This window comes from Bos javanicus, chromosome 6 (assembly GCF_032452875.1).
Source record: "Bos javanicus breed banteng chromosome 6, ARS-OSU_banteng_1.0, whole genome shotgun sequence".
Classification (NCBI taxonomy): domain Eukaryota; kingdom Metazoa; phylum Chordata; class Mammalia; order Artiodactyla; family Bovidae; genus Bos; species Bos javanicus.
In genome coordinates, this window is record NC_083873.1 from 33962501 (window position 1) to 33990016 (window position 27516).

Below are 27516 nucleotides of genomic sequence, written 5' to 3' on the forward strand. Positions count from 1 at the left end.
TTAGAGTTCTGAAAAAATATTTAAAACTCTGAATCATTGATAGATTTCTCTGTGTGTGTATCTCAAGGGTATTTTTAGGATACAATATGTATATGATTTCCAGAGTCTGATGGGGTCAGGTAGAATAACATGTAAAAACAGTCTAAAATTATTATTTCCCTAAATACTTTGACTCAAATATTGTCATGGGAAGATGATGGGTTGAAAACAGAAATGTTCAGAGGTAACCTTCGAGAACATGATAGGCTACCTTGAGCTAAAAGAGACCCAGTTCTGAGTCAGTTGTAAGAAGGGGACTACAGAAATGATGTATTTACGACTATGACTTTACCATGCTCCCCAGGTAGAAAGTAAAACTGTGAGACGGTAAAAAAAAAAAAAAAAAAAGCCCTTTGTTATATTCCTGACAGATGCTATAGCATATTTTAGTTATCAATAAGGATTTCAGCATTTTTTCACGACTAACACCTAGAGCAGGTTTCCTGACTTGGCTATATTCATATGTTGGGCTGAACAATTCTTTGCTGTTGGGAGTGTCTTGTGCATTATAGGATATTAAGCAGCACCCCCCTCTACACACCAGATGCCAGAAGCATTCTCCAACTGTGATAACTAAAAATGTCTCAGGGAACTGCCTGATGTTCCCTGGGAGGGTGAGGGGCTGGATGGGAAATCGCTCCTGATTTTCATTGTTCTAGAAAAGGTAATAAAAAAGAATTAACCTAAGTTACCTAGAGATTTTCATTCTCTGGCTCTCCTCTCTTACAGTTAGATTTAACATTTTCTTTTCAAGCATTTGCTTTGCTGCATTTTAATAAATACTTCCTTATGGAATCAACAAAAAGAAAATGCCTTTTATGCCCCAATGAAAGGTTCCTTTACCATTGAATTTTACTGCAATTATTAAACTTTTAGTTTTTCTTTCTTAATATTCCATGAAAAATGGACAAGTGTTTTATTCCTATTCATGAGAGTAAAGTGAGAAAAGGACTGTGTGTGTGTGTGTGTGTGTGTGTTGTATGTGGGTAAAATTAACATTAAGACAATACTAGAGTCATTTGGGAGAAGGCAATGGCACCCCACTCCAGTACTCTTGCCTGGAAAATCCCATGGACGGAGGAGCCTGGTAGGCTGCAGTCCATGGGGTCGCTAAGAGTCAGACAAGACTGAGCGACTTCACTTTCACTTTTCACTTTCATGCATTGGAGGAGGAAATGGCAACCCACTCCAGTGTTCTTGCCTGGAGAATCCCAGGGACGGGGGAGCCTGGTGAGCTGCCGTCTCTGGGGTTGCATGTAGTCGGACACGACTGAAGCGACTTAGCAGCAGCAGCAGCAGCAGAGTCATTTGACTATGACTGGAAAAGTTCACGTTCAGTATCGTAAGCATCAGGTTCATGGACATCTTTGCCACAAGCGTTTTTGCTGCAAACATTTTCACCACATAACTAATTGGCTACAAGGCAATTGTTTCATTAAAAAAAAGATAAACAATGAAACAGGTAGATTAAAAAGGACATAATGAAACATGAGAAAAGACTGACAGAATTACACAGACTTTATTGTGAAATACAAGATCTCTGAATGCATTTAAAATGTGTATAGGTTCATGTCAATGCTATGCAAATAACATTTCATTTTGTGGGCTCCACCTGAGCAGTTTGTCTTCCAAGTCTTTTGTTCACAGTATATAATAGTTTTTTTTTTTTTTTTTTTTTTGCTTAACTGATTTGTCTCCTCATTTGGCATCACACTTCTTTTTCACCAATATTTATTCCTTCATTTGGAGAGGTATCAACTTCCAAACACTAGGATGTATATTTGTATCTGAGTTTTGTACTGCATTGTGAAAACCTCTACACTGTTATTTGTTCTTTGTCACATGTCATCGATGAATGTTCCAAACTTCTATGGGAATGTGGCTGCAACTCTGCATGTAGTGTGTTTTTAAATATGAAACCAATGATGTTCCAGCCTGGCGGAGCAGAGACTAGAACCTGCCCCATGACTTGAGGGTGCAGCAAAATGCGCCCTCGTGATTGTCCTAAAAGTATGTCGAAAGGACATTCTTGGGGCAGGACATGCTCTCTGCTCCTGCTTCACTGCCTAACCCTGCATCCGTCTCCATGAAAACAAAACAAGTTATTCCTTATCAACAGCAAAGCCTGCGCTAATCAAACTCCCTAGTATCACTATTCCCTAAAGATCTCATGTGACTTCTGCCAACAAAAACGAGGGCTCAAATGAGTCATTTTGTCTTCCTGCCATGGAGAGCAGGAGGGCCCTCTGACTCCGCTCTTGTCAACTTATATGTGATTGTCTTTTCATTACCCTCTCACCCCCCGTTTTAGGTTTTCTCACCGGCTGTGCTGGACGCAGCAAACTCTTGGGACAAATCATCAGTTCAGTTCAGTTCAGTCGCTCAGTTGTGTCCAACTTTGCAACCCCATGAGTCGCAGCATGCCAGGCCTCCCTGTCCATCACTAACTCCCGGAGTCTACCCAAATCTATGTCCATCGAGTCAGTGATGCCATCCAGCCATCTCATTCTCTGTAATCCCCTTCTCCTGCTGCTCCCAATCCTTCCCAGCATCAGGGTCTTTTCCAATGAGTCAACTCTTCGCATGAGGTGGCCAAAATATTGGAGTTTCAGCTTCAACATCAGTCCTTTCAATGAACACCCAGGACTGATCTCATTTAGGATGGACTGGTTGGATCTCCTTGCAGTCCAAGGGACTTTCAAGAGTCTTCTCCAGTACCACAGTTCAAAAGCATCAATTCTTCAGCACTTAGCTTTCTTTATAGTCCAACTCTCACATCCATACATGACTACTGGAAAAACCATAGCCTTGACTACATGGACCTTTGTTGGCAAAGTAATGTCTCTGCTTTTAAATATGCTATCTAGGTTGGTCATAACTTTCAAATCATCATCATCTATCAACTCAATAAAACCATCAACAATGTCACTAACTAGAAGAAATGTTCATGCATTTTAAATCCAACTGTCAGATCAAAAAGTGTCAACCAGTTATTTATCTTTCAAAACAAAGATGTCAAAGCAAAAGTACCTAGAACCAGAAATATTAGCTTCAACATTAGAGCTCATGTATAATATTTACCTCAATATTGCCTCCTTAGAAAATCTAACTTCTACTTGCAATAATAAAAAACAGAGGAAAACATTTAAAAGCATTGAGAATAAAAATTACAACCAATCATTCTCAACAAAAGTCTTCAAATGTGTCTATCATTTGAATAGACTTCAAAGTCTATTTCTCTTTGAGCAACATGCCAAGAGTTAATCAAATATGAATTTTTACATCATGTCTTCAATATTATTCACTTTATATATATATATATATATATATATATATATATATATATATTATTATACTGGACTTTTAACAAACCTTGTGAACCTTATGGCAGAATACATTGCCAGTAGATTTTATGAAAATTAACACAGAACACCACTTTACCCACACTTTCAGTACTCTTCTTTATCGTGAAATATTAAAACAAAAGGAAGAAAAATGTTTTTTTCTCTACTTTCTAAAATATTCTCTACTGAAAACATGGTTATGCCCTTCGCAGCATTCTCTTCCCTTTCAGCCAAACAATTATCTTTTGAATGAAATTCCTCAACAGTTATTGAGCACTTCTATCAAAAGTAAGTTTTATTATCTCTTCCTGGGCAAGAGTGCTAAGAGAATCAACTATGGGTTAAGGGCATACTGTTGTTTTCTTCTATACTAAGTTAAGTAAACAAATCCAGAATCATTGAGAAACGTGATGTTAGTTCATTAACCCTTTGATGTGAAGTGTGAGCTATTAGGATTCATGATGTCCATATTCCTGATAAGTAACAGTCAGGAACTTATTAGTAAGATGAAACTTATAATTATTAATCTCTATCAATCCTGAGTGAAATTTCAAGTTCTAAGTTTCCTGTAATACTGCTTACACAAGTGCCTATTCTGGATACCTAGAAGACATCCAATAAGTGATTACTCCATCAAAGATAATGATTTGTGACGAACAATGCTAAACATATCTGTGAAACTTGGAAATATAACATATAGTTCAGAAAGCTGTGGTACATATACACAATGGAGTATTACTCAGCCATTAAAAAGAATACATTTGAATCAGTTCTAATGAGGTGGATGAAACTGGAGCCTATTATACAGAGTGAAGTAAGCCAGAAAGAAAAACATCAATACAGTATACTAACGCATATATATGGAATTTAGAAAGATGGTAACAATAACTCTGTATACAAGAAAGCAAAAGAGACACTGATGTATAGAACAGTCTTTTGGACTCTGTGGGAGAGGGAGAGGGTGGGATGATTTGGGAGAATGGCATGGAAACATGTATAATATCATGTATGAAACGAGTCGCCAGTCCAGGTTCGATGCACGATACTGGATGCTTGGGGCTGGTGCACTGGGACAACCTAGAGAGATGGTATGGGGAGGGAGGAGGGAGGAGGGTTCAGGATGGGGAACATGTGTATACGTGTGGTGGATTCATGTTGATATATGGCAAAACCAATACAATACTGTAAAGTTAAAAAATAAAATAAAAAAGAAATTAAAAAAAAGAAAACAAATGGATAGACCAATTACTTATACACGTAAAATTCCTAAAAAACAACCCTAAAAAAAGAATGTAGGGCAGGTAAGCACCAGAGTAACATGTCAGCTCTGTTTCAACTGCATGGTAAAATAAATATAGACTCCACAGTGCAATCACATTGTTTTCAAGAGCACCCTGGAGTCAGCTAAAAGTGGTTATCTTCATAACTAAGATAACCTAGCTATGCAGGTGGAAACCTTGCTGTTTTTAATCATCATGTATGCTTGCTAAAGGGCTATGAATATGCCTCCTGGATGGGCAGTTCTGCAAAAGCCTGTACAGAAAGATAAGATGACTTCCACCCCACCTTTCAGAATTAGATGGTTAGCGCTGTGCTTATTCAATATGTTTTCCTTTTGTAAGAGTTTCTACATTTGATTAGTAGGCGATATTAGAATGCAGCACCGTAAATCACTCTTCTTCATTTATTCGGGTCTTTACCTGCAGATGTAATTGGTAATAAAAATACATTTCAGTCTCCATCAAGTTTAGTTAGTTTCAGGGGGAAAAAAAATTAAATTTTTAAGACCTCAGCGTGATAGTTCAGAGGCAATATGATAAAATGAAATTTAAACTCATTCATTCTCTAAAGCATTAAACCTTAATAGAACAATCAAAATTTATCAAAGCTGCCTACTATCTTTTTCACTTTCCTTTCTCTTTTGATTAAAAAATAATTTTTACTGTGATCTGAGAAAATAGTCGGGTCAGAGAATTGGTATTAACTAACTGTGATTCTTTCTGCACACCTCTCGCAATCTGTTTTGCAATGAAATGAAAGTATCACTGCCTTTTTTGCACCTTTCAGATAGAGATAATCACTCTAACACTGTACCTGGTTGATGTGTGTGATGTGATAACATGTTTGGTCTCACCAGACTAACTTGGGGGACACTTAGCAGTTACTGTGACATCAGTCAGGTCTTCCCTAAACTTCCATGGTTTCATCTGTAGAGTAGGGATAATGACAAGGCCTACTGAATGAGATAAAAAGACCATACAGGGGATAATAGTTATTTTTACTTTGTATGCCCAGAATCTACACAAGTACTTGGCATATAACAGATTCTCAAAAATATTTTGTCAAATGAATGACATGATATTTTTTAACTGCATTTTAATGATTTGTTTTCCTGAATATATCACACGAGAATGATCACACCCTACCTTTTTATATTTACCACTTTGTGTTCTGTTTTTTTGTTATAATTTAGCAATCTAATAATATGATATTCTTTCAAGATAATATTTACTACTATTTATTAATACCAACTTATGTGTTTTGTGTTATCCAGTCATATTTTATGATTGTTTTCTTACTAAAGTTGAAGTAACTTTTATATATTTGATCAAACTGAAAGGATTAAACTGGGTTCCTATGGACCATGGCTGCCCACGTGAATGGATACCAAATGTGCCTGTTTCATAGAGCAATAAATAAAAGCAAGCAGAATATAGTGAAAAACACTAAGAGTGCCTGGGTTTGAAACTCAAAGGTACTTAAATATGTTAGCATCTATTCTCTTCCTATATATATAAATCTATAAGATAATCCTAAAAATCAATTAAGTGATAGATCTAATTATGCTGAACTACATTCTATTTCTAGAAGTACCATATTTCAGACATTTTTGCTATCATAATTATAAAACATTATGATCATACTTTTATATTCCGATAGTCTATACTTATCTATGATTCTTTGGTATATATGTAGTATTAAACATATATGCATATTACCCTAGGGCCCAGCATATTGTAAGTGGAAGTGCAAGTGAAGTTGCTCAGTCATGTCCAACTCTTTGCAATCCCATGGACTGTAACCTACCAGGCTCCTCCATCCATGGAATTTTCCAGGCAAGGATAATGGAGTGGGTTGCCATTTCCTTCTCCAGAAGATCTTCCTGACCCAGGGATTGAACCCGGGTCTCCTGCATTATAGGCAGATGCTTTACCGTCTGAGCCACAAGGAAGTCCCAGCACATTGTAAGCACCTAGTAAATATTCTCTAAACAAATGAAAGTAATGTGAATCCATGCAAATCATGATTTCCTATTTTATTTGACAAATCAAACTTATGCTCAACCTATGACTTTGAATATTTTACCTACTTCTATTTTTTTCTATTAAATACAAAGTGAAGACCAGACTTGAGAATTTCCTGAGCAAACAAAACCATTTAGGCCATCTAAGCAAAACTATATCTATTTTATTTCATGAACATATGCAAAATTTAACTTAGGTTATTTCTTGTAAATTACTCTGACAATCCTAAATCATCTTCCTAAAAATTTTGAGATAATCACTTTAAACAAATCTCCTGCCATCAGGAAGCACCCATTATAATGACTAATCATTATAAAAGTTAAACAACTTCCTCACTTTCCCTTTTAATTCATTTTGTGACATCATGCCCCTGAGCTCTGAGCTTTAGATTAGTCTTAGAATTTGAACACACTCAGCTTGCAAAGTGTTCTTATGTGTACAATAAACTCTTGCTAATTACTTCTTGTTGACTTGGTGATTTAACTTTGCTATTTACAGATTTCTGACAGTTTCTGGTGTCAGAAGTTATGATTCAGAAAAGACCCCCAATTACCTCAAGGCCAGTGAGTAATCAGGTTCTAATGCTTTCTTGTTGACCCTGGAGTTTGAGGTTAAGTCCTCTGCTCTCTTTGCATTCTGAGCTCTGACTTTATTGTGCAGATCTGTAGTTTGATTACTAAGGTGTCAACTATAAATTGGGACTTGCCAAGAGCATTGCCAATGACTGAACAACAAGAGCATTTGCCATCTGCCTCTGTGGAGACTGAATCCTGTGCCGCTGCAGCTGTTGACCTTCAACACCCCCTGAGGAAGTTCAAGGTGGAGTGAGGCACTCTGTGCTCCAGGGAATATGGTGGCGCAGGTCTTAGATAGTTAGATGTTTTTAGCAACAAATTTTATGGTCTCAATTCTTGCATCTCCTCATATCTAGAAAAGCACTAAATCCCTTTATGGTGATGTCAGATCCTCAAGACCAGCAGAAAACCTTTTGTAAAATAACTGCTTAATGGTACTGAACTCTGCCTACATATTGACCTTCCTCCCACTGCCTCTTTGGAGCAGTGTCTCAGAGCTGAGGTGCTGTCTCCCAGGCTGCAGTCCTCATTTTGCCCCAAATAAAACTTAACTCACAACTCTCTAGTTGTGCATCATTTTTTAGTTGACAGAGGCTTCTTGGTAATTCATCCCATTCTCTTCAAAAGGCAGGAAACGCGAATCTCTGTGTTTTAGAACAGCTGTTAAGAAACAGGATCCTTCATAGTTAAGATGTCTTAGGGAATTTAAAAGTAAAGACAGGTTCTAAGTAGTCTAAAACGTTTTCCACTTCTGTTAAAAAAAAAACAAAAACAAAAACCCTCCTGGTGTGTTATATATATATATACTCACTATGGACCAGCAGCTTTTGCCTATTTGGAAAATGAATAATTTTGGATAATTTTGAATTGTAGGGGCCACTTTTGGGAATGATTAACTTAGAATAGATAACCTATCTTAAGGGAAAACCTAGGAAAGCAGACTTCACACTTCTCAGAGACAACAGAATGCATTGTTTGATTGGCATTCAGAAGCTTCTAAAAGACAAACTGTCTCCAAAAAATAGCTTCTCTAAAAGGACTTTTAAAGCATACAAATAAAATAATCTTTAAAAAAAAAGGGTTGCCACTTCCTCCTCCAGGGGATCTTCCTGACCCAGGGATCAAACTTGCCTCTCTTGCATGGCAGGCAGATTCTTTATTGCTGAGTCACCTGGGAAGCCCAAATTGTGTATACGTACACAGTTTGTGTATATGTACACAATTGTGTATATGTACACAATTTGTGTACATCTACACAAGCCCAAATTGTGTACATGTACACAATTGTGTATATGTGTGTGTGTACACACACATACACACACACATATATAAATATGGCATTTTAAAAAATATATATATTTAATACATATATATTTAATAGTCTATATTTAATAGACTTAAAGAAAAAAGTATTTCTAGGAATTAGATATTCCTAAAATTCCCAGAAATATAGAAACTAACCAGATGATTTTCAAGTTCACATAATCTGGTATAGTCTTTGATAAACTGAGGTTAGTGTAAGATTGTTGGTTTAATGAAAGCAGGTATGTCTTCAGAGATGTCAATATTAAATGTAATGCAAACAAACAGCCTCTCCTACCAGGCTTTACTAGTCATATAAGCTCATTCTATATCACTGTTATAAAGCTTGTCAACAAAATATTATAACTTAAAAGGTGGTTAGCTGCTTGATGTCTAATCTAAGCATAATTGTTAAAAAAATACATAACTTAAATAGATATGAATAAGTTTATGTTATATTAAGTAATGATTAAACAGCATTCATTATATACTTAAATCATTTCCAAATAAGATAATAACTGAACCCTGACATATTAATTACTACATAGGTTATTCACTTTTGTTTTTTACTTTTAACAGATAGACCAGATATTTGAGTCTACATTTCAACATGTCTTTTCCATATTAAAAATTATATATGAAAAATATGTCTCTAAAAATTATAAAGCTTATAATTGTGTATTTATGAATTTGCTGACCTACTATAGAATGCTATATGACAAGTCACAATTGTCAATTATATATATGACAATTCACAAATGCCTGCTTCCTCATTTTCATTGGCACGTAAAGGTTACTAACCCTTAAAATTTATAATCAATACTTAAAATTATTAAAAACAATAAGAGCAAAGGAAAGTAACTTTGCATTATAATGTACGGGAAGAAAATCTGATGAGTATATAAGAAATATAGAATGTGCTGTTGTAAAAATAAAAAATTAATTTCGTCTAAAAAATGAGTGTCTATACTGGAATAAGAAAGGAAAAATAATAAGATAAAACCTAGATGGATATAGAAAGTTGCAGAAGGTTTGTGGAAAATAAATCTTATATTGTGTGGTCAAAGCTGGTTAAAATTGAGTATATTTATTTATAAGGCTTAAAAAAATGAGTTCAATAATATATCAAAACAAAACTAGAGTTTAATTTTAACTCTGTATTTTTTTCTTTATTTTATTGCTGTGCTCTTAAGATTATACAGTTGTTTTTTTTTTTTTTTTAAGATTTAATATAATCCACTTTGGTAACAAAGATCTTGGTCTTATGAAATTGTTTCTGTGGTTAGTGTTTTCTTCATCAGGTCTCAGATTACTAAGACCTAAGTCAGTTCAATATTAGAAGGCTAAAGTGTTTTTTGTTCTGTGTGTATGTTACATGTGTGTGTGTGTTTACAATCATGTAACGTTCTATACTCGCCTCTGAAATGATTTAATTGCCACTTTGGTTCAATAAACTAAGTTTTTCTTCACAATGACTGATGCTATTTAATCAGTATTTGACACCTTGTTCAGCTGTTTAGTCGTGTCCGACTCTCTGTGACCCCATGGACTGCAGTACGCCAGGTTTCCCTGTCTTTCACCATCTCCCTGAGCTTGCTTAAACCCGTGTCCATTGAGTCGGTGATGCCATCCAACCATCTCATCCTCTGTCATCCCTTATCCTCCCACCTTCAATTTTTCCCAGCATCAGGGTCTTTTCCAATGAGTCAGTTCTTCACAACAGGTGGCCACAGTGTTGGAGCTTCAGTTTCAGCATCAGTCCTTCGAATAAATATTCAGGATGTATTTCCTTTAGCATTAACCGGTTTGATCTCCTTGCAGTCCAAGGGACTCTCAAGAGTCTTCTCCAACACCACAGTTCAAAAGCATCAATTCTTCAGCACTCAACCTTCTTTAAAGTTAAACTCTCACATCCATACATGACTACTGGAAAAACCATAGCCTTGACTAGACGGACCTTTGTTGGTAGGGTGATGTCTCTGTTTTTTTAATATTGTCTAGGTTTGTCATAGATTTTCTTCCAAGGAGCAAGCATCTTTTAATTTCATGGTTGAGTCACCATCTACAGTGATTTTGGAGCCCAAGAAAATAAAGTCAATCACTGTTTCTATTGTTTCCCCATCTATTTGTCATAAAGTGACCAGACTGAATGCCATGATCCTTGTTTTTTGAATATTGAGTTTAAAGTCAGCTTTTTCTCTCTCTTCTTTCTCCTTAATCAAAAGGCTCTTTAGTTCCTATTTGCTTTCTGCCATAAGGGTGGTATCATGTGCATTTCTTAAGTTATTGATATTTCTCTCTGCAGTCTTGATTCCAGCTTGCGCTTCATCCAGCCTAGCATTTTGTATGATGTACTCTGCATATAAGTTAAATAAGCAGGGTGACAATACACAGCCTTGACATACTCCTTTTCCTATTTGGAACCAGTCCATTGTTCCTTGTCTGGTCCTAACTGTTGCTTCTTGACCTGCATACAGGTTCCTCAGGAGGCAGATGAGGTAGTCTGGTATTCCCATCTCTTTAAGAATTTTCCACAGTTTGTTGTGGTCCACACAGCAAAGACTTTAGCACAGTCAATAAGCAAAAGTAGATATTTTTCTGGAATTCCCTTGCTTTTTCTATAATCCAACAGATGTTGGCAGTTTGATCTCTGGTTCCTCTGCCTTTTCTAAATTCAGTTTGCACATCTGGAAGTACTTGGTTCACGTACTATTGAAGCCTAGCTTGGAGAATTTTGAGCATTACTTTACTAGTGTGTGAGATGAGTACAGTTGTTCAGTAGTTTGAACATTCTTTGGCATTGCCTTTCGTTGGGCTTTGAATGAACACTACCTTTCCCAGCCCTGTAGCCACTGCAGAGTTTTCTAAATTTGCTAACCATTTTTAATAAATTTCCTCAAGTCCAATTTTGAATGCACTCTTTTGGATTTCAAAATAACTGAGAATTTCCAGAGGGTACCTGGAAGATCTCAAAAGACTTATGTTCTCTCCTTATTAAAAAAATAAAAATAAAAAGGATGTTAATTTATTTAGCCTTATTGGATATTTTAAATTGCATGAGAAAGATTGTCAAATAAAAAGTAACATTTAAACTTCTTAGATTATATCTACATGAATATATATATATTATTATGTGTTCTAGAAAGTATGTGAAATCATTTTTTAAAAATCTGATATGTACTAGTATGATCAGTCATAATTTTAGCTTTTTTACAATTTTGTATGTCAACAAAAATTGCTTTTTAATTGTTTTCTTTTGGTGAAATATTATCAGACCTTTAACTGTGACTGATTTTAAGCTTTTTGTCACCCAAACACAGTGATTGTTTTACCTTTGATTTTCTCCAAAAGTATTTGCAGTCAACTACAAGCCTGGAAAGTCCCATGGATGGAGGAGCCTGGTAGGCTGCAGTCCATGGGGTCGCAAAGAGTCAGACGTGACTGAGTGAATTCACTTTCACTTTTCACTTTCATGCACTGGAGAAGGAAATGGCAACCCACTCCAGTGTTCTTGCCTGGAGAATACCAGGGACGGGGAGCCTGGTGGGCTGCTGTCTGTGGGGTTGCACAGAGTCGGACACAACTGAAGCGACTTAGCAGCAGTAGCAGCAGCACAAGCCTGGAAAATCCCATGGACGGAGGAGCCTGGTAGGCTGCAGTCCATGGGGTTGCTAAGAGTCGGACACTACTGAGCAACTTCCCTTTCACTTTTCACTTTCACGCACTGGAGAAGGAAATGGCAACCCACTCCAGTGTTCTTGACTGGAGAATCCCAGGGACGGGGGAGCCTGGTGGGCTTCCCTCTATGGGGTTGCACGGAGTCGGACACGACTGAAGCGACTTAGCAGCAGAAGCAGCACAAGCATAACTGTATACAAAAATATCAATAACCCCAGATATGCAGACGACACCATCCTTATGGCAAAAAAGTGAAGAACTAAAGAGCCTCTTGATGAAGGCGAAAGAGGAGAGTGAAAAAGCATATCATAATAGTAATTCCGTTGCCCCCAAGAGCATTGAGATGATTTCTTATAGAAAGTGTGATTATATGTAAGAAATTAAGATATGATCAAACAACATTTAGACAGTCCTGTATGAATACATAGGCACAAAATAAAATCATGAAAAACATTCTGTTGTTAAGACATTCCTGCCTCTAGCATGAAGTTAAATATGGAAAAATATATTTTATTTTCTAAATAAATAAATGTTTAAAACAATATCAAATTTAGGTAATTATGAAAAATAATAATTTTGAAAACTTTAGTAAGGAAGATTTTGTGTATGCCATAATAAAAATCACATGTGTATCATTATAGATACCTACTTTAGAGTCTTTATTAAAAAATCATTTAAAACACAGCTATATGTCTTAAATGTAACCATGAATAATGTTACTTTTATTTAAAAATACTATAAATAAGAACATTTAAAGTGCATGTATTTCAGGGCATGAAAAATTAAATTTTCAAAATGATTTGATATAAGTAAAACGTGTTAATAATTGTTAAAACATCTAGCAAAACTGTCCATGGTTTTTCTTCTAAGCACTTCTTTATATGTGAATGATTAATTCAAACATTATAAAATTCCTTAGCTCATGTATTATATATTTCAGACAGATATTCATATAGAAAAATCTTTATCATCACCATTATGCCTAGTGTGTAATGCAGATTTAAGGTAAACACAACCTTTAACAGTACACAATGTATGTATAATATACAAGTATGCATATGCAATCCAAGTACAATTTGTATTGAGTTTTGCAATCATGCAATCCCCCAGCATCTGAAATCAGGAAGACAAAACAAAATCCTGACTTTTGGATCTGGAACACCTACAATGCAATCCAAAGCTTTAATGTTTGTTAGAAATATTAGAGGAACTTGAGAAAGTCACTCAACTTCTTTAAATTCCACTTTCCTTATTTGGAAAGTGAATTTAATTAAGCTTGTTTATCTCTTATTTTTAGTTAATTATTATCAAAGTATTTCAGACAAATATGCAGGCATAATATAGCACAACACTTCTTTCATCAGTAAATACTGATGTTACACTGTATTTGTCAGATATATTTTTACACCTCATGCTGCTTTCTTTGAGAAACAATCTCAGTTTTGTTATACCTTAGAATACAGTGCAGTGATTTTAATGATTCTTATACATTTTTCTAAAAAAAAAAAAGGTCCATTAATTCCTATTTTTAATTCATGTTTAATGTAATCAAGGAAATAAAAAACATTTTAATAGTTAAATGATCAAGCTACATAACAAACATTGCTGGAAAGTCTGAATATATTTCACCATGAAAGCAAAATGATTAGCTGATGAACATGTTCACTGATGTATATTCAGCCCAGTTCCATTAAAAAATAATTAAATAAAGGGAAAAATAAAAGGTTTCCAAGGAAGCAGCCTGAAATGCTTTACTGGTATTAAAGAGCAATCATAAAATAGTAGCTTTTCAGGTAGGTGGTTTTTTTGTCTATATTGACAGTTTCTGCTACATTGCTTTTGAGGGAAAAAGTACCTTTCTTTATTGACTTAATCTACTTGCTAATACATTTATTTTTTCTTTTGAACCCTAGTCAAAATATCTTTAATTGAATTTTTTTTTCTTCAAAATGATATTGACCATTCAAGCTGATAAAAATCTTTATCAGAGGAGTGCTTTATTGTAGGTAATGGAATTGCTTACATTATCTACACCTAAGGGTTTCAAATATAAAGTAAGACAATAAGTAGCAACAGATAAGAACAGAAGAATAAACTCTAGAAAGCTGTTAAAGGAACAAAATCACTGTTGTATCCTGAATCATAAAAGCATGTATTTTATGTTTTTAAAAGAGCAAAGTCAACAAGGACACATACACTGTTTTCAAGTGAATAAATATATTTAGTTTTATTTTAATACCATGGTTTAAACCCAACTTTTGATCGTGCATATTATATTTTACAATAAGAAATTTCATAGCATAGTTCTAAATGTTACCACCATTAACTATGATTATTTCACTTCCTGTTTAAAAAAAATATAGAATTCAGTAAAACCTGCTTTGTTCTCCTTAGCCCTATGGCTCTTCTGTTGCCCTGCACTACGAGACTGAGACATTTCTGGGTTCGGTCACTTATCCTTTCAATAAACTACAACATGCAAGAGTGCCTTGTTGCTACCCGGACATTTGATAGTTAAAGTGAGGTATTATAGAAAGGTGATAAACAAGGACACACAGAAATCAGGCAGTATGCCAAGACCAGGAGACAGGGTTTTTTATTTTTTTAATAAGACATTCAACAAACTTCTCCTCAATATGAGGTCAATGGCCAATAAACTTTCTTCACTTGTTTAGAGATATAATTTTTTTTTACTATCTACAGAGAGAATAAGACTCTTCACGATTTACTTCATTTGAAGACATATATTTTCATCTTTTGATCTCAATGCAAGGGAAAAATAGAGGCAATTTAGTTCTTCAGTAAGAACTGTTATGCAATGATGGGCCAAATTAGAATCACTGCTTTCAAATTTATCTAATATACATAGAATATACTGAAATTAAACAAAGACTATAACCAGAGACACAAATGACATGGATGAGAAGGTTAAACAAAAAATATGTACTGCCAAGTGGAATATTATATTTAGAACAGCTGTATATAGAGAAATTTAAAATTAAAAGTCTATTTTTGTTTTAAAAATACAGCAGGTAGGAATGTTAGTTTAAACTAATCTACTAACTCTTTATGCAATTGTGTACAAATGCAAAAAGTGTGAAATACTTGGAATGGAAACATTTCTGTATTATATACTCTGAGAAATAGCTAATGCAGGAAATAATGGAAAACTGATTTGATATTTAGCATATCAGATTTCTGATACATTTATTATCAAATAATGATGTAAGCTAGGTTGAAATATTATGTACTGGTTTAAATAAACCTTCAGTGCATGTAGGATTCCACAGGGCCTTGAAAAGAAGAAAACAAAAATAAATAAATGAATGACATCAAATTAATAAAATGAAATAAACACATACTTTAACATGAATGTTTAAAATGTTTAAACACAAATTAAAAAAAAAAAACAACAACAACACACAGACCAACATAAATCTATTCTAGGTGAAAACTGTTATTAAAACTCATTAAATATATTTATATTAGTAATGTTTCCAAGCTCCGAACTTCCAATTAAATACTTTACAACCAAACACAAGGTGAAAGAGTGAGGACCAGTTAGCAAAATTTTATTCCCTTGGTTTTATAAGTGGAGTGAAAAAGTAACAGTTTTACTCAACTCTTCATATAGTCTTCATTTCCAGAAAATTAAATAATTAATAGGTAAGTCTATATGGCTCTCCTGATATTTTTATAGATCATCCTGAACACAAAGCTCCAAAAGAATTTTCAACCTACCACAATTATTATTACTTTAATGTATTCTTTATTGCAATTTTAAGTGACAGGAAATTAAAACATTTCAAAATATTTCACCTTTAAAAAAAGGAACTCCATTGTTCAGACATTGTGTATAAAAAGAAATAAAGGGTCTAAGAAGTCTAGAATATGGCAGCTGCTCCTAAGGAATGCAAAATTCAGTTGGAGAGACAGAAATGATATTGAAAAGATTAGCCATACTACAAGATAATAAGTTCCATATCAATACACAGGAGATATATACATAAATATATAGAGCATATAACAATATCTAGTACTGACAGCTACAGGTTAGGGTTTCAGGACCAGTAACTGTGGAAAGTATTCTACGGAAAGAGAGATCACTCCAGATCAAGGGTAGAGGATTGAAGTTGGGTTTAAAAAGAGACACATTATAGAGGAGGGGCATTTTAAACAAAACAGTTAAAAACAAAACAAACCAAAAACACTAAACAAGGGAGACAAGAACTAGCAACTTGTGTTGGAGCAGCTTAAGTGGAATAAAATGTTTATGTTTGGGAACAGTTAGAGCTAAAATTGCTTAAGTAGGAAAGAGTGTAATTTTAGCAGCTAGAATGCTGGTTTGAGTAACGTGGATTTTATCTTTTAAGCCTTAGTCAGCCATTAAGAGTTTTAAAGTAGAAATACAACATACTGCAAGGTACATGTTTGTGATTATTTCTTTTAGATTTATCTGTGATGTATATATAGATTAGAATAAGTAGAGACTTGAAGTAGGAAGTCAAGACCAAAACCAATGGAAATCCACCCTAAAGCAGCAATCAGTACTGGAAAGTGACTGTTCTTTATGATCCAATTTGTCATGTCAAGATGTTCCGGTTTTGTGAACAGTTGATCACTCAGGTTACAGCTCAGAGGCAACATCCTCAGGTCTTGCCTGATGAGTCTTCTCTCACAGTGAAGGCACAAGTGCTCCTACTTCACTGGACTCATCACTTAATCTCACCTGTCTGCTTATTTACATCATGGTCGTTTATCACCAAGTGAAACTCTGTCTCTTCATTTCTAGGTTATTTCCTGTCCTTATCCACAAGATGACAAGTTTATGAAGAAAGAAAACTTGTGTATTCCTTGTTCACTGCTACCGAGAGAGTCAATTCCTAGGCAGATTGTTAAGAAGTCCAGGGTCCCCAAAGAGGAGAAAGGGCTCTGGGGCCCTCAAAGTGGAGACAGGAGTCTGGAATTCTCAAGGAAGAGGAAAGGGCAAACTTTTTTTTTGTCTACATTCCTTGCTGCTAAGTCGCTTCAGTTGTGTCTGACTTTGTGCGACCCCATAGACGGCAGCCCACTAGGCTCCTCTGTCCCTGGGATTCTTTAGGCAAGAATGCTGGAGTGGGTTGCCACTTCCTTCTCCTACATTTCTTAGTCTTATTCAATTACACAACTCAGTTTAAACTCTGTACTAGGGATTATACAACAACAATGTATCCTGCTTGAGGACAGTTTCTCCTTCCTGAAAACCTTCTGACTAATCCTGATATTTCAGAATGTATATTATGGGAGTGGGTCCGGTAGGATCTTTCTATTGTTAAATTCTAATCTTGTTATCCTAAAATGTAAATTGTGGGAGTTGTTGCTGCTGCTAAGTCACTTCAGTCATGTCCGACTCTGTGTGACCCCAGAGACGGCAGCCCACCAGGCTCCTCTGTCCATAGGATTCTCCAGGCAAGAACACTGGAGTGGGTTTCCATTTCCTCCTCCAATGCATGAAAGTGAAGTCGCTCAGTCGTGTCCGACTCCTAGCGACCCCATGGACTGCAACCTACCAGGCTCCTCTGTCCATGGGATTTTCTAGGCAAGAGTACTGGAGTGGGGTGCCATTGCCTTCTCCAAATTGTGGGAGTGGGTCTGGTAAAACTTGCACAAACTTGAGACATTCTTTTGATTCATTGTAATAACTAATTAAAAGGTATATAACTCCATTGCTAACACTAGCAAGGGGGCATTCTTTCTGCCCCCTTCTGATGTCTATATCAGAAGCTTTCTCTATATTTTTTATGCTTTAATAAAACTTCATTACACAAAAGCTCTGAACAATCAAGCCTTGTCTCTGGCCCCGGATTGAATTCTTCTCCTCCATAGGGCAAGGATCCTGGCATCTTTCATGGTTAAACAACAACAACCTTTCACTATAATCTCAGTGCGGGATACCTTTTTTACTTTTATTTTTTAAATGATTATATAAATGAAAAAGGGTATACTCTCTTGGAGGTGGAAGTAAACTCAAGGCTTTGCTTGTATGTTCTACAGATAAGCATTTATGTATTTGCCAACCAAACATGTTATTTAAAAAAAAAAACACAAAAATTCTCCAGAATCATTAAGGCTAACATTTAAACAGATATTCAGTGTTTGGTATCTGTTCCCCAAATGGTAGTTGAATGAATGTAAAAAGAAAAAATATATTTTATAAATGTTAAAAATCTAGAATCTATATCCCAGTGTATTTTGTGACTCCTATCATTCATGTTTTTAATAAAGCTCTAACACAGATTCACCTTTTAATATTCTAAAATGGAGAACATATAATAGATTAAATATGTTCAGTGAGATAGATGTCATAAAGTATATGATCCTAGCTTTTGCTTCTATAAGTAGTTTATAATATTCTAATATTTGTCATGTGATGAGGACAAAAAACCTCAGTAACTCTCAGTCCTCTTTAGCTAGCAGAGCATGAGGTGAGGGCAGGAAATTACCAGGAATATTAAAGCTCAACTAATGAAAATAAATGGTTCCCCTTAACTTGACTGTAGAGACAACAGTAATTTGAAAAATACAGTACTTTTTCATGATTAACCACTCTGGGGATACTGCAACAGCTTTACAGCCTCATTGTTTCACTTATTAATGTAAGTCTAGAGATTATTCCCTATCAGAACATTGATGTTTCCTCTTTTTTGGCAAGCACTGGGTAGGGAGGCTTCCCAGCCCTCCATTTTGTGAATGAGCCATCACTAAACACCTTCCTGTTGATGGATATTTGTGTTGTTTTCATCTTTAACTAGAAGATCTTATAGAAAAGCTATTTCATATATAGCAAAACATATGTACTATGTCAAGTTCTAGAGACAGCATTGATAGATGGAGAATAAAATCAGGTACATCTTTGTTAAGATTTTTCAAAATCTCTCTCAAGAGGGAATTATAATATATGACAATGCTATTCTTTAAAGGGAAAATACTTGAGAAGAGTAAAATGGATATTTAAAAGGTCACATGATTGAATAACATCTAGTCATTTAAACTATAAAGTAAAAGTTATTAATATCACAGTACAATAATACCCATGCTAAAATATGTAAACACGGTATGTTTATGTACATATATTTACAGATATACTCTGGATTCAGTGTCTGCATGTTTATTTTAACATGATAAAAAAATCAAAATATAGGGGGAAAAAACCTTTAAAAGAGTAGAAAATAATACATACACTTGCAGCAAGTAATGTTTGTCTTAAGGCCCAATAGTGACTCATTACTGATGTTTCCTTAAAGAAGAAAATTTAATCCTTCTTGACTAGAGTTTGCAGCAACTTTCTCACAAATTAAAAATAACTAAATAGCATTTCTGGAGCAATACAAAGTGTTTCTTATAATCTCAAAATTTGAAAAACATTGTATTTCTAATTCTAGTCTCATCTTAGACTGAAAAAATGACTAATTCACCAATTTTTATGTTATACTTTTCCAATGTAAGAAAATACTGAACCTATTTATATTTCTTTTTGAAAATTACACTGTATTAGACTAAAGCTTAAAAAAGTTTTCCTGTAATTTGATGGATTAAATCCAAATCTGTAAATCCACTTATAAGTACAAAGCTCATAAAATAATGACAACCCTGAAGTAATTCTGAGATGTGAAGAACTATGACTCTTTAAGTACTCTGAATTGCAAATTACATTCCTTTTCATATAAATCTTCTCTACTGTAATTCAGCTATATATGTTTAAAATTCTAATCATCATCTTAAAAATGTGGCATCATGCAAGGGTGTAATTTTCTGATAGTCTTGGTATAGAGCATGAGGTTAATGTTACATGTGGCTCTCTTTTAGGAAATTTTCTGTAATGCATTATTCTGAAAATTCCAATTCCTTTGCCTATTTGGTATGAAGCCAAACATTTATGGAAGTTATTTTTTCTTTAGTTCTCTACAGTTATTTATAAATTATTAAAACACTATACATCCTTATTTTGAAACAATAATACATGACTTAGCGACTGAACAACAAAAAAATCCAACATTTTAATGTTTTTCCCTCAAAATGCTTCTTTTATTGGCAGAAGATATAAGCTAGTGAAGGCGAACAGAACTTATCCCGAAATATGTCTCTTTAGTATAAAAACTGCACTGAATTAAGAAAATGTGATTTTTAAGAAACTACAGACACAGAAGAAGCTTTGAAAACTGAGTAAAGTTAGCCTTTCATAAGAAACATTTACATTATAAGGGAACTCTCCATTTTTAAGACTGCCTCACTCTCTATACCAGAAAGAAGATGTTGACTACTCTAGAAACTCTTACCAATGGAGAGGGCACTGACTTAAATCTTTATAACAACCAAAACCTTGTTGACTGTGTTGTTCCTGGTTACCTCCCTTAACTTGCCTCCCCACTGCTACACTTTCTTTCATCTCTAGCTGGCAGTGGTATTTATAGTGTTGACTTGGCTATTTTAGGGAGTTAACTCAGTTTCTTTGTATATCTTACATGTAAACAGAAAATATACATGTTATTAAATTTTGCTTTTCTCCTGTTAATGTCTTTTATGATGGGATCACTCAGTCAAGAACCTAGACAGATAGAGGGAAAATTATTTTTCTACCCCTACAGTTTGAGATCCACAGTGGGACCTGCTGAAGCACCATAGTTCTCTGGAGTCTGCTAAGGGAATCTGGAAAACTGGCAGAAGCTAGCCAAGCGTAATATTTCTTACCAAAGGCAGGTCTCCTGGATCTGTCTCCCTGTAGACAGATACAGATGCCTTTTGGGATGCCTTTAGCATCTATGGTCAAGCCATAAAAAGCCTGTTGATTTGAGATGCTATTGTGATTAATGCATCACGCGAGTGTACGTTCAAGCGAGTGTATGTTCCTCGGTTCTTTGTCTCCTCACAACAAAGATTTGGAGCGATGGACATTAAAGCCCTTGGCGTGTCACAGCTCTCAGGTCTTGGACAAATCATGTTATAGCTCTTAGGCAAATCAGTGTTACAGCTCTATTTTATTTAGAAGATAGCAGGGGAGAGAGAGAGAAAAAGAGAGAGAGAGAGAGAAAGAGCGCACGCATGTGGGAGAGAGAGTCCATGAGAAAGCGCTTTGGCTCCTCCTTTTATATGTTTTTCCTCCACCTGGGCCTGCCCTATGCAAATTGGGCTTAGCCAGGAGTGCTGTTTGTTCTGCCTGAAGTCTTCACTCTGATCCTTGGACCTTCCTTTGACCTTCCTTGTCTTTTAGCCACTGCCATTTTGGACTCCTTTTCCCTATTCTACCTACCTAACAAATGTAAGATCCTACTTGACAATAACCAGATGATGAATCCTGTGAACTGGAAAAACTTCTGTATTTGAAGAAAAAATTAGAGAGCTCTCATTCTAACAATTTTCTTTTTGGTACCTATGGAAAGACCAAATTGAAAAGAGGACACTAAGAATTAAAATAGCCTGCCTTACAGTTTCCTCTAACAATATAAAACCACAAAGCCTCATTTATCATGCCTTTCAGCAGAAACTATCACATTTAGAGAACAGTTACAAAGATTAGTGGACATTCACATTCACAGAAACCCTGATTGGTAGCTAAAGGGTGTTCTTCCCATCCATGATTACACTGTATTTATCAGATAAGCCAGAAGTCCTCTTGGGAAAATCCCCTCACAGAAGAAACAGATGACCAGATTTTCTCTCAGGCCCTCTTCCAAACTGATCAAGAAACATCAGCTAGAGGCTAATATTCAGGTACTGACTGAAACAAAAGTAGAGCCTTTCTCTTCAAAAGGTTAATTGATCTAAGGTTGAATTGTACACTCAGGAGAAAAAAAAAATAACATGATAAGGCCTTTGCTGAATGCTCTATATACATTTTTGAGAAAGGCATACTGCACTAAACTATAAAGCTCCTGGATTTTTCCATTTTAGTTGGAAATCCTCTACCTGATATAAACTGAAAATAATCTAGTTGGATGGGAAGCTCAGTCCCTTGACATATAATTTAGGCTACAACTAAATTCTTTGAGGAATTAGGAACAACTTTGCCTTTCAAATCTTTGCAAAACCAGAGCTGCAGCTCTAGAAACAACTGGAAGTCCACCTTTTCTTTTTTTTAATCCCCTCCCCCTTAAAGTCCTCTATTCATCTCAAAATGCTTTCAAAAGGTTGGTTCTGTGTGCTTAGTTGAGTCCGACCCTGCGACCCCATGGACTGTAACCCACCAGGCTCCTCTGTCCAGGAGGATTCTTCAGGGAAGAATACTGGAGCAAGTTGCCATGCCCTCCTCCAGGGGATCTTCCCAACCCAGGGATTGAACCCAGGTCTCCCTCATTGCAGGTGGATCTTTTACCATCTGAGCCACCAGGGAAACCCAACACTTTAGAAAAATAAGGAAAGCTTAAATAGTAATTATTTCAGGCCTCTGATAACAGGCAAATATACCCCATTTTGGAGAAAATTTGGATATTTTCTCTGTGTCTTTGAAATGTAAATTTTAAAATTTACCAAATCTTAAACTTTTTCTATTCTACCTTCTCTAGAACCTAAGAACCACTCTTTGAAATGCTAACTTTAGGGAGATGCTTCTTATCAGAAATAGAAAAAAAGGAGCTATTTTTAAAATGGGCAAATGAAAAATTCCAAGTCTCTTTACAAATTCTAGGGTGGGGAAAAAAAAAAAAAAAAAAAACAAGAACAGCAAAGACGACAATAACAAAAACAAAATTGCAAACATCTTAATGGACAAACTTCCAGAAACATAATTTGGATCCATTTGATCTCAAAAACTAGTCAAGTACTAGTAATACACCTGACTCATAGCTAAATTTTTTAGATGAAAGTTATAAGATCTATATTTGTGTCTGTATGTTTATAGATGTCTATATATGCATGTTGTAGATGTGTGATATTTTTCTACCTCCAGATGTCACTGCCAAAATTATTTTGTAAAAGACCTCTACTTAATTGACTTCAAATAAGTGCTTTATGAATTAAGTAATCCTGAAACTTTCAGAAATACAGTAATCCAATTAAAAAAATTCACAGAATATTGAATAATCACCAGTAAATAAAAGCTATCTGAAGTTTATTGGTTTAATTAAAAGATATAACTTCAGTGTTAACAACATTAAATATAATGCAGACATGTAACACTCATTCTATCTGGGTTTACTAGTCAAAGAAGTTCATACTATCTCTGTTACAAAATTTATAGGCAAGACAAACAGCTTAGGATGATGGCTGACTTTGTCTAATGTCACACAAAGTTTTCAAAAGTAATTGAAACATAACTGTTGAAACAAGTGATTTAAGTAGGATAAGAGTTTTTAGTTGAGCTTTTCAGCAATAATTATACATTACTGTATGTCTACTTAAGTAGTTTCGTAAATCCTTTTGGTAATTTCCATCCTTAGAGTTTTGCTGAGTAAAGTGACAGAATCTTATTGAATACATAAATTATTTCCAAATAAGACAAAATATTAAACAATTATTACTGAATACAGGCTTATCTACTTTTGACTTCCTGTGATAGAGGAACTTATTATATTTGGGTTTGTTAGTGAATATTTCTTGTGTCACATTGAAAGACTTTACTATTAAAAAGATGACAAACCTCTGGAAATTATAAAATTTATTAATAATTAATTTGCCAAGGTAAAGAATGCTTTAGTAATACACACCAATCTGTCTACCAATGCAGGAAATGCACGTTTGATCCCTGGGCTGGAAAGATTCCCTGGACAGAGAAATGGCAACCCACTCCAGTATTCTTGCCTGGGAAATCCCATGGACAGAGGAACCTAGCAGGCTCCATCGCAAACAGTCAGAAGTGACTCAGTGACTAAAACAAAAAGTAACATACAGTCTATAATTGCTTACTTCTTAATTTTCACTATAAAGTTCATAAGAGTTAAGAATTCTAATTAATGTGATTAAAACTACTAGAAACAGTAAAGGAAATAGGTGTATGCAAGGGAAATAATATCTGTTCTTGGCTTAAAAAAAAGTATGAGGTATAAATTCCTAGAAATATGATATGTATTTCTATATATTTTAGGTTCAATCTGAAATTCTTTATGGAAGTTACTGAAAGTTAATGCTTTTAGGGAGTCAATGTGACTACTACCTTTGAAAAACAGTTAAATATTAATTCATACAAAATATGACATAATTAGATCACAAATATACCCAGCCAATATTTTTCTATTTCCAATTTAATCATATTAAAATTTGAATAGCGATTTAAAACATATTAGTGTATAATTTAATTCTTATTATATACATGCAAAAGTTTAAAAATTTGCATCTAATCCTATGCTGTATAATAAAAATAGTAAATAAATGTAGGTTCTTTTTTAAAGTTATGTCATGTTAGTATTTGTGTGTATGTATGCGTTTAGGTATATATACAGCTTTACTGATGGGCTTCTCTGGTGGCTTTGATGGTAGATAATCTGCCTGCAATGCAAGGCATTGGGTTGGGAAATGGGAATCAATTCCTGGGTTGGGAAGGTTCCCTGGAGAAGGTAATGGCTACCCACTCCAGTGTTCTTGCCTGAGAACAGTAGAGGAGCCTGGTGGGCTACAGTCCATGGGTCACAAAGAGTCAAGACACCACTGAGTGACTAACACTTTATATATTTATCTGTATAATATTTTTATACTTATATTGCAAGGATATGTGTGTGTGTGTGTGTGTGTGTGTGTATATATATATATATATATAAAGAATAAATTTCATTTTACAGATTTTCTTACTTGTAGACCACATTAAAGGAAACGATTCCTTTCTCTAGAAATCAGTAAATATAAACACTCAAAGATTTACATTGAACAAGTACTTGAGTAAACTTAGAACTTAATACAAATTCTGATTAGCAACAATTCCATAATCATGATAAATAGACACTGAGAGATGTCTTTAGTATATACATTTTGTTTTCTTCCTTCAGAAGGGACTCTCTTTTATGCAATGACATTTAGCATACTGGAAAATACTAAAATGACTTCTAGAATTTTCTAAGGAACTATCTGAAATTTTGAAATTAGATTTCCTACAGAGATGGCAATCTCAGATGGAAATAGAAGTGGGTTGGAAAAATTTTCTTTTCAACAAATAGCTACTTTTCTCATATCAGTACTATCACAGAATCAACATAATTTTAAGCAAGTATGATACTCACTATTACTAGTTGAAGGAGAGCAAAATATACTACACCAAAACATGCTTCTTTGACAAATGGTTTATCTTGAGTTTGTTATTTTTAAGAAACAGCAGGAGAAGCTCTAAAAAACTAAGAAGTTACCTTTTGTAAGAAGAATTCACATTTTTAAGATGAACCTCTATTTGTAAGAGTATCTCCTTCTCTGTACCAGAAGAAGGAAGATGACCAAATCTCTAGAAAATTCTATTTATGAAGAAGGCACCAACTTAAATCTGCATAACAATCATATCCTTTGTTTACTGTATTTTTTCCTGGAAACTTCCCATAGCCACCCTCCCTACTCCCATCCTTTCGTCTTCAGCTAGAAATGGTGGTGGTTTAGGCCATTTCAAGGAATTACTGCTTTCCTGGGTATCTCCCACTTATACAGCCAGTATACATATTACTAAACTTGTTTGTTTTCTACAGCTATTCTGTCTCTTATTATTGCAGAGTGGGGTCCTTGGCCAAGAAGGGTAGAGGGAAAGTAATTTTTCCTCCCCCACATAATTTGAGCTATATAAAATACTTGTGAGTGTGCTCTTTTGCTTTGTTTTAATTAATATTTCTATAATTATATGAGTTTTCTTGGTTAAAACTTAGCCTTGCTATTTCCCCCATCAGCATTTCAACCACAGATTCACTTAACAAAAGAACTATTAGTTAACTAACACCAATTCTATGTAGCAAGAATTAAAGACCTGGAGATATTCCAGGAATGATCTAGTTCCTAGATAAAGATTCAGGATTTTAAAACGAACCATTCAATGCAGTATGTTAAGGACAACTGCATGTTGTCATCCATGTTTTAAAAGGTGATTTTCACCTCACCTGGTTGACTATGCTGATTTGCATTTAATATTATTATGTCTTCTAAAAGGCGCAAAGTAGTCACCGCAAAATATTAGTTCAATATAACAAATATAGAGTAAAAATGTAGGGTAACAATATGTACTTCTTGTGAATGCAATATGATTCTTGTGAATAAAGTAAAATAATGCATACTGATTTGTTACAGATTTTTTAGATTATAAAAATAACATTAGAGTCTTTTAGTTAATATATTCATTTTTCACCAAGTAATTACTTAGTGCTTTATTCACTTTTAGTAGCATATCTCTAATAAATGGGATGTGTAGATATACAATGAAATCTAATTATACATTTAAAGTTTATACAGTTAGCACTGCCTGGGCTGAAGAATAATGGTACAAAGAGAGAGAAGAGGGTGGAGACAATGCAAGCAAAAAAAAAAAGGAAGAAAAGCAAATGTAATTTACTTATCGAACTTGATTTCACCCAGCTTTCTTCTCAGTGCCTATGATAAGTGAATATGATCTTAAAAGGCTGAGCAGGCTGTTCCCTCGGGTGGTCTGGGTTCCGCTAGTGTGAGTCGCTTGGTATACTGGGTCTGATTCTAGGGTTTAATGTCTATTTTTATAACAGAGGGCCCCTAAATGAAGCCAATTATTCTTATCCATGGAGCCAAGACACATCAATTTGTTCTGACTGAGGGTCTTCAACAGGTTTCAAGATTCACACCACAAAAGGATTTCTGGCTACTGGTGATTTTCACCTCACCTCCTTCAAGTCTCACAAGGCACATGTCACCCTCAGATCTGTCCAGATTACTTGATATAAAGTTTCTGATCATAACCCTGACCATACCCCTACACTCACAATTATCTTTTCCCTGTGTTTTTTCTCTTTTATATTGCACTTAGGAGCTTCTAACATACCATATACTTTGCTTATTTTTATTTGGTTTTGTTTTAAATATAATAATGAAATGCAAACTCCCTGAGGGATTATTTGTTTGGTTAAAGGATGTAGCTCAAGTACGCAGAACAAGGCCTGGCTTCCAGGAAGCACTTATCAATATTTGTTGAATGAATACATGCATGGATTTTCAGAAGTGATGCCCTCAGAATGTTACCACTAGGTAAGCTGTGATTCCTCCATTAATTAGCAAACAAGTGTGGCAGATGTTGTTTCCAGTGTTTTCATCAATGTTCTTGTCTGAAAGTTGCCTTTAATGTAATACAAAAATTGGACTTCAAAAGAAATACAC

The 27516-nt window shown here is 34.8% G+C and overlaps 1 protein-coding gene across 3 annotated transcripts in view; it reads right to left on the reverse strand.

Moving 5' to 3' along the window:
- Window positions 1-27516, reverse strand: part of CCSER1 (coiled-coil serine rich protein 1) — a 1487503-nt gene that overhangs the window by 637457 nt on the left and 822530 nt on the right. The window contains exon 10 of one of the 3 annotated variants that reach the window (XM_061419673.1): window positions 14823-15536. The exons of the other annotated variants lie outside the window; for them this stretch is intronic. Coding sequence (XP_061275657.1) covers window positions 15474-15536 — 63 coding nt within the window. The 3' untranslated portion in view covers window positions 14823-15473. Of the gene's footprint in view, window positions 1-14822; window positions 15537-27516 lie in introns of those variants that run through there. 3 annotated transcript variants of the gene reach the window in all.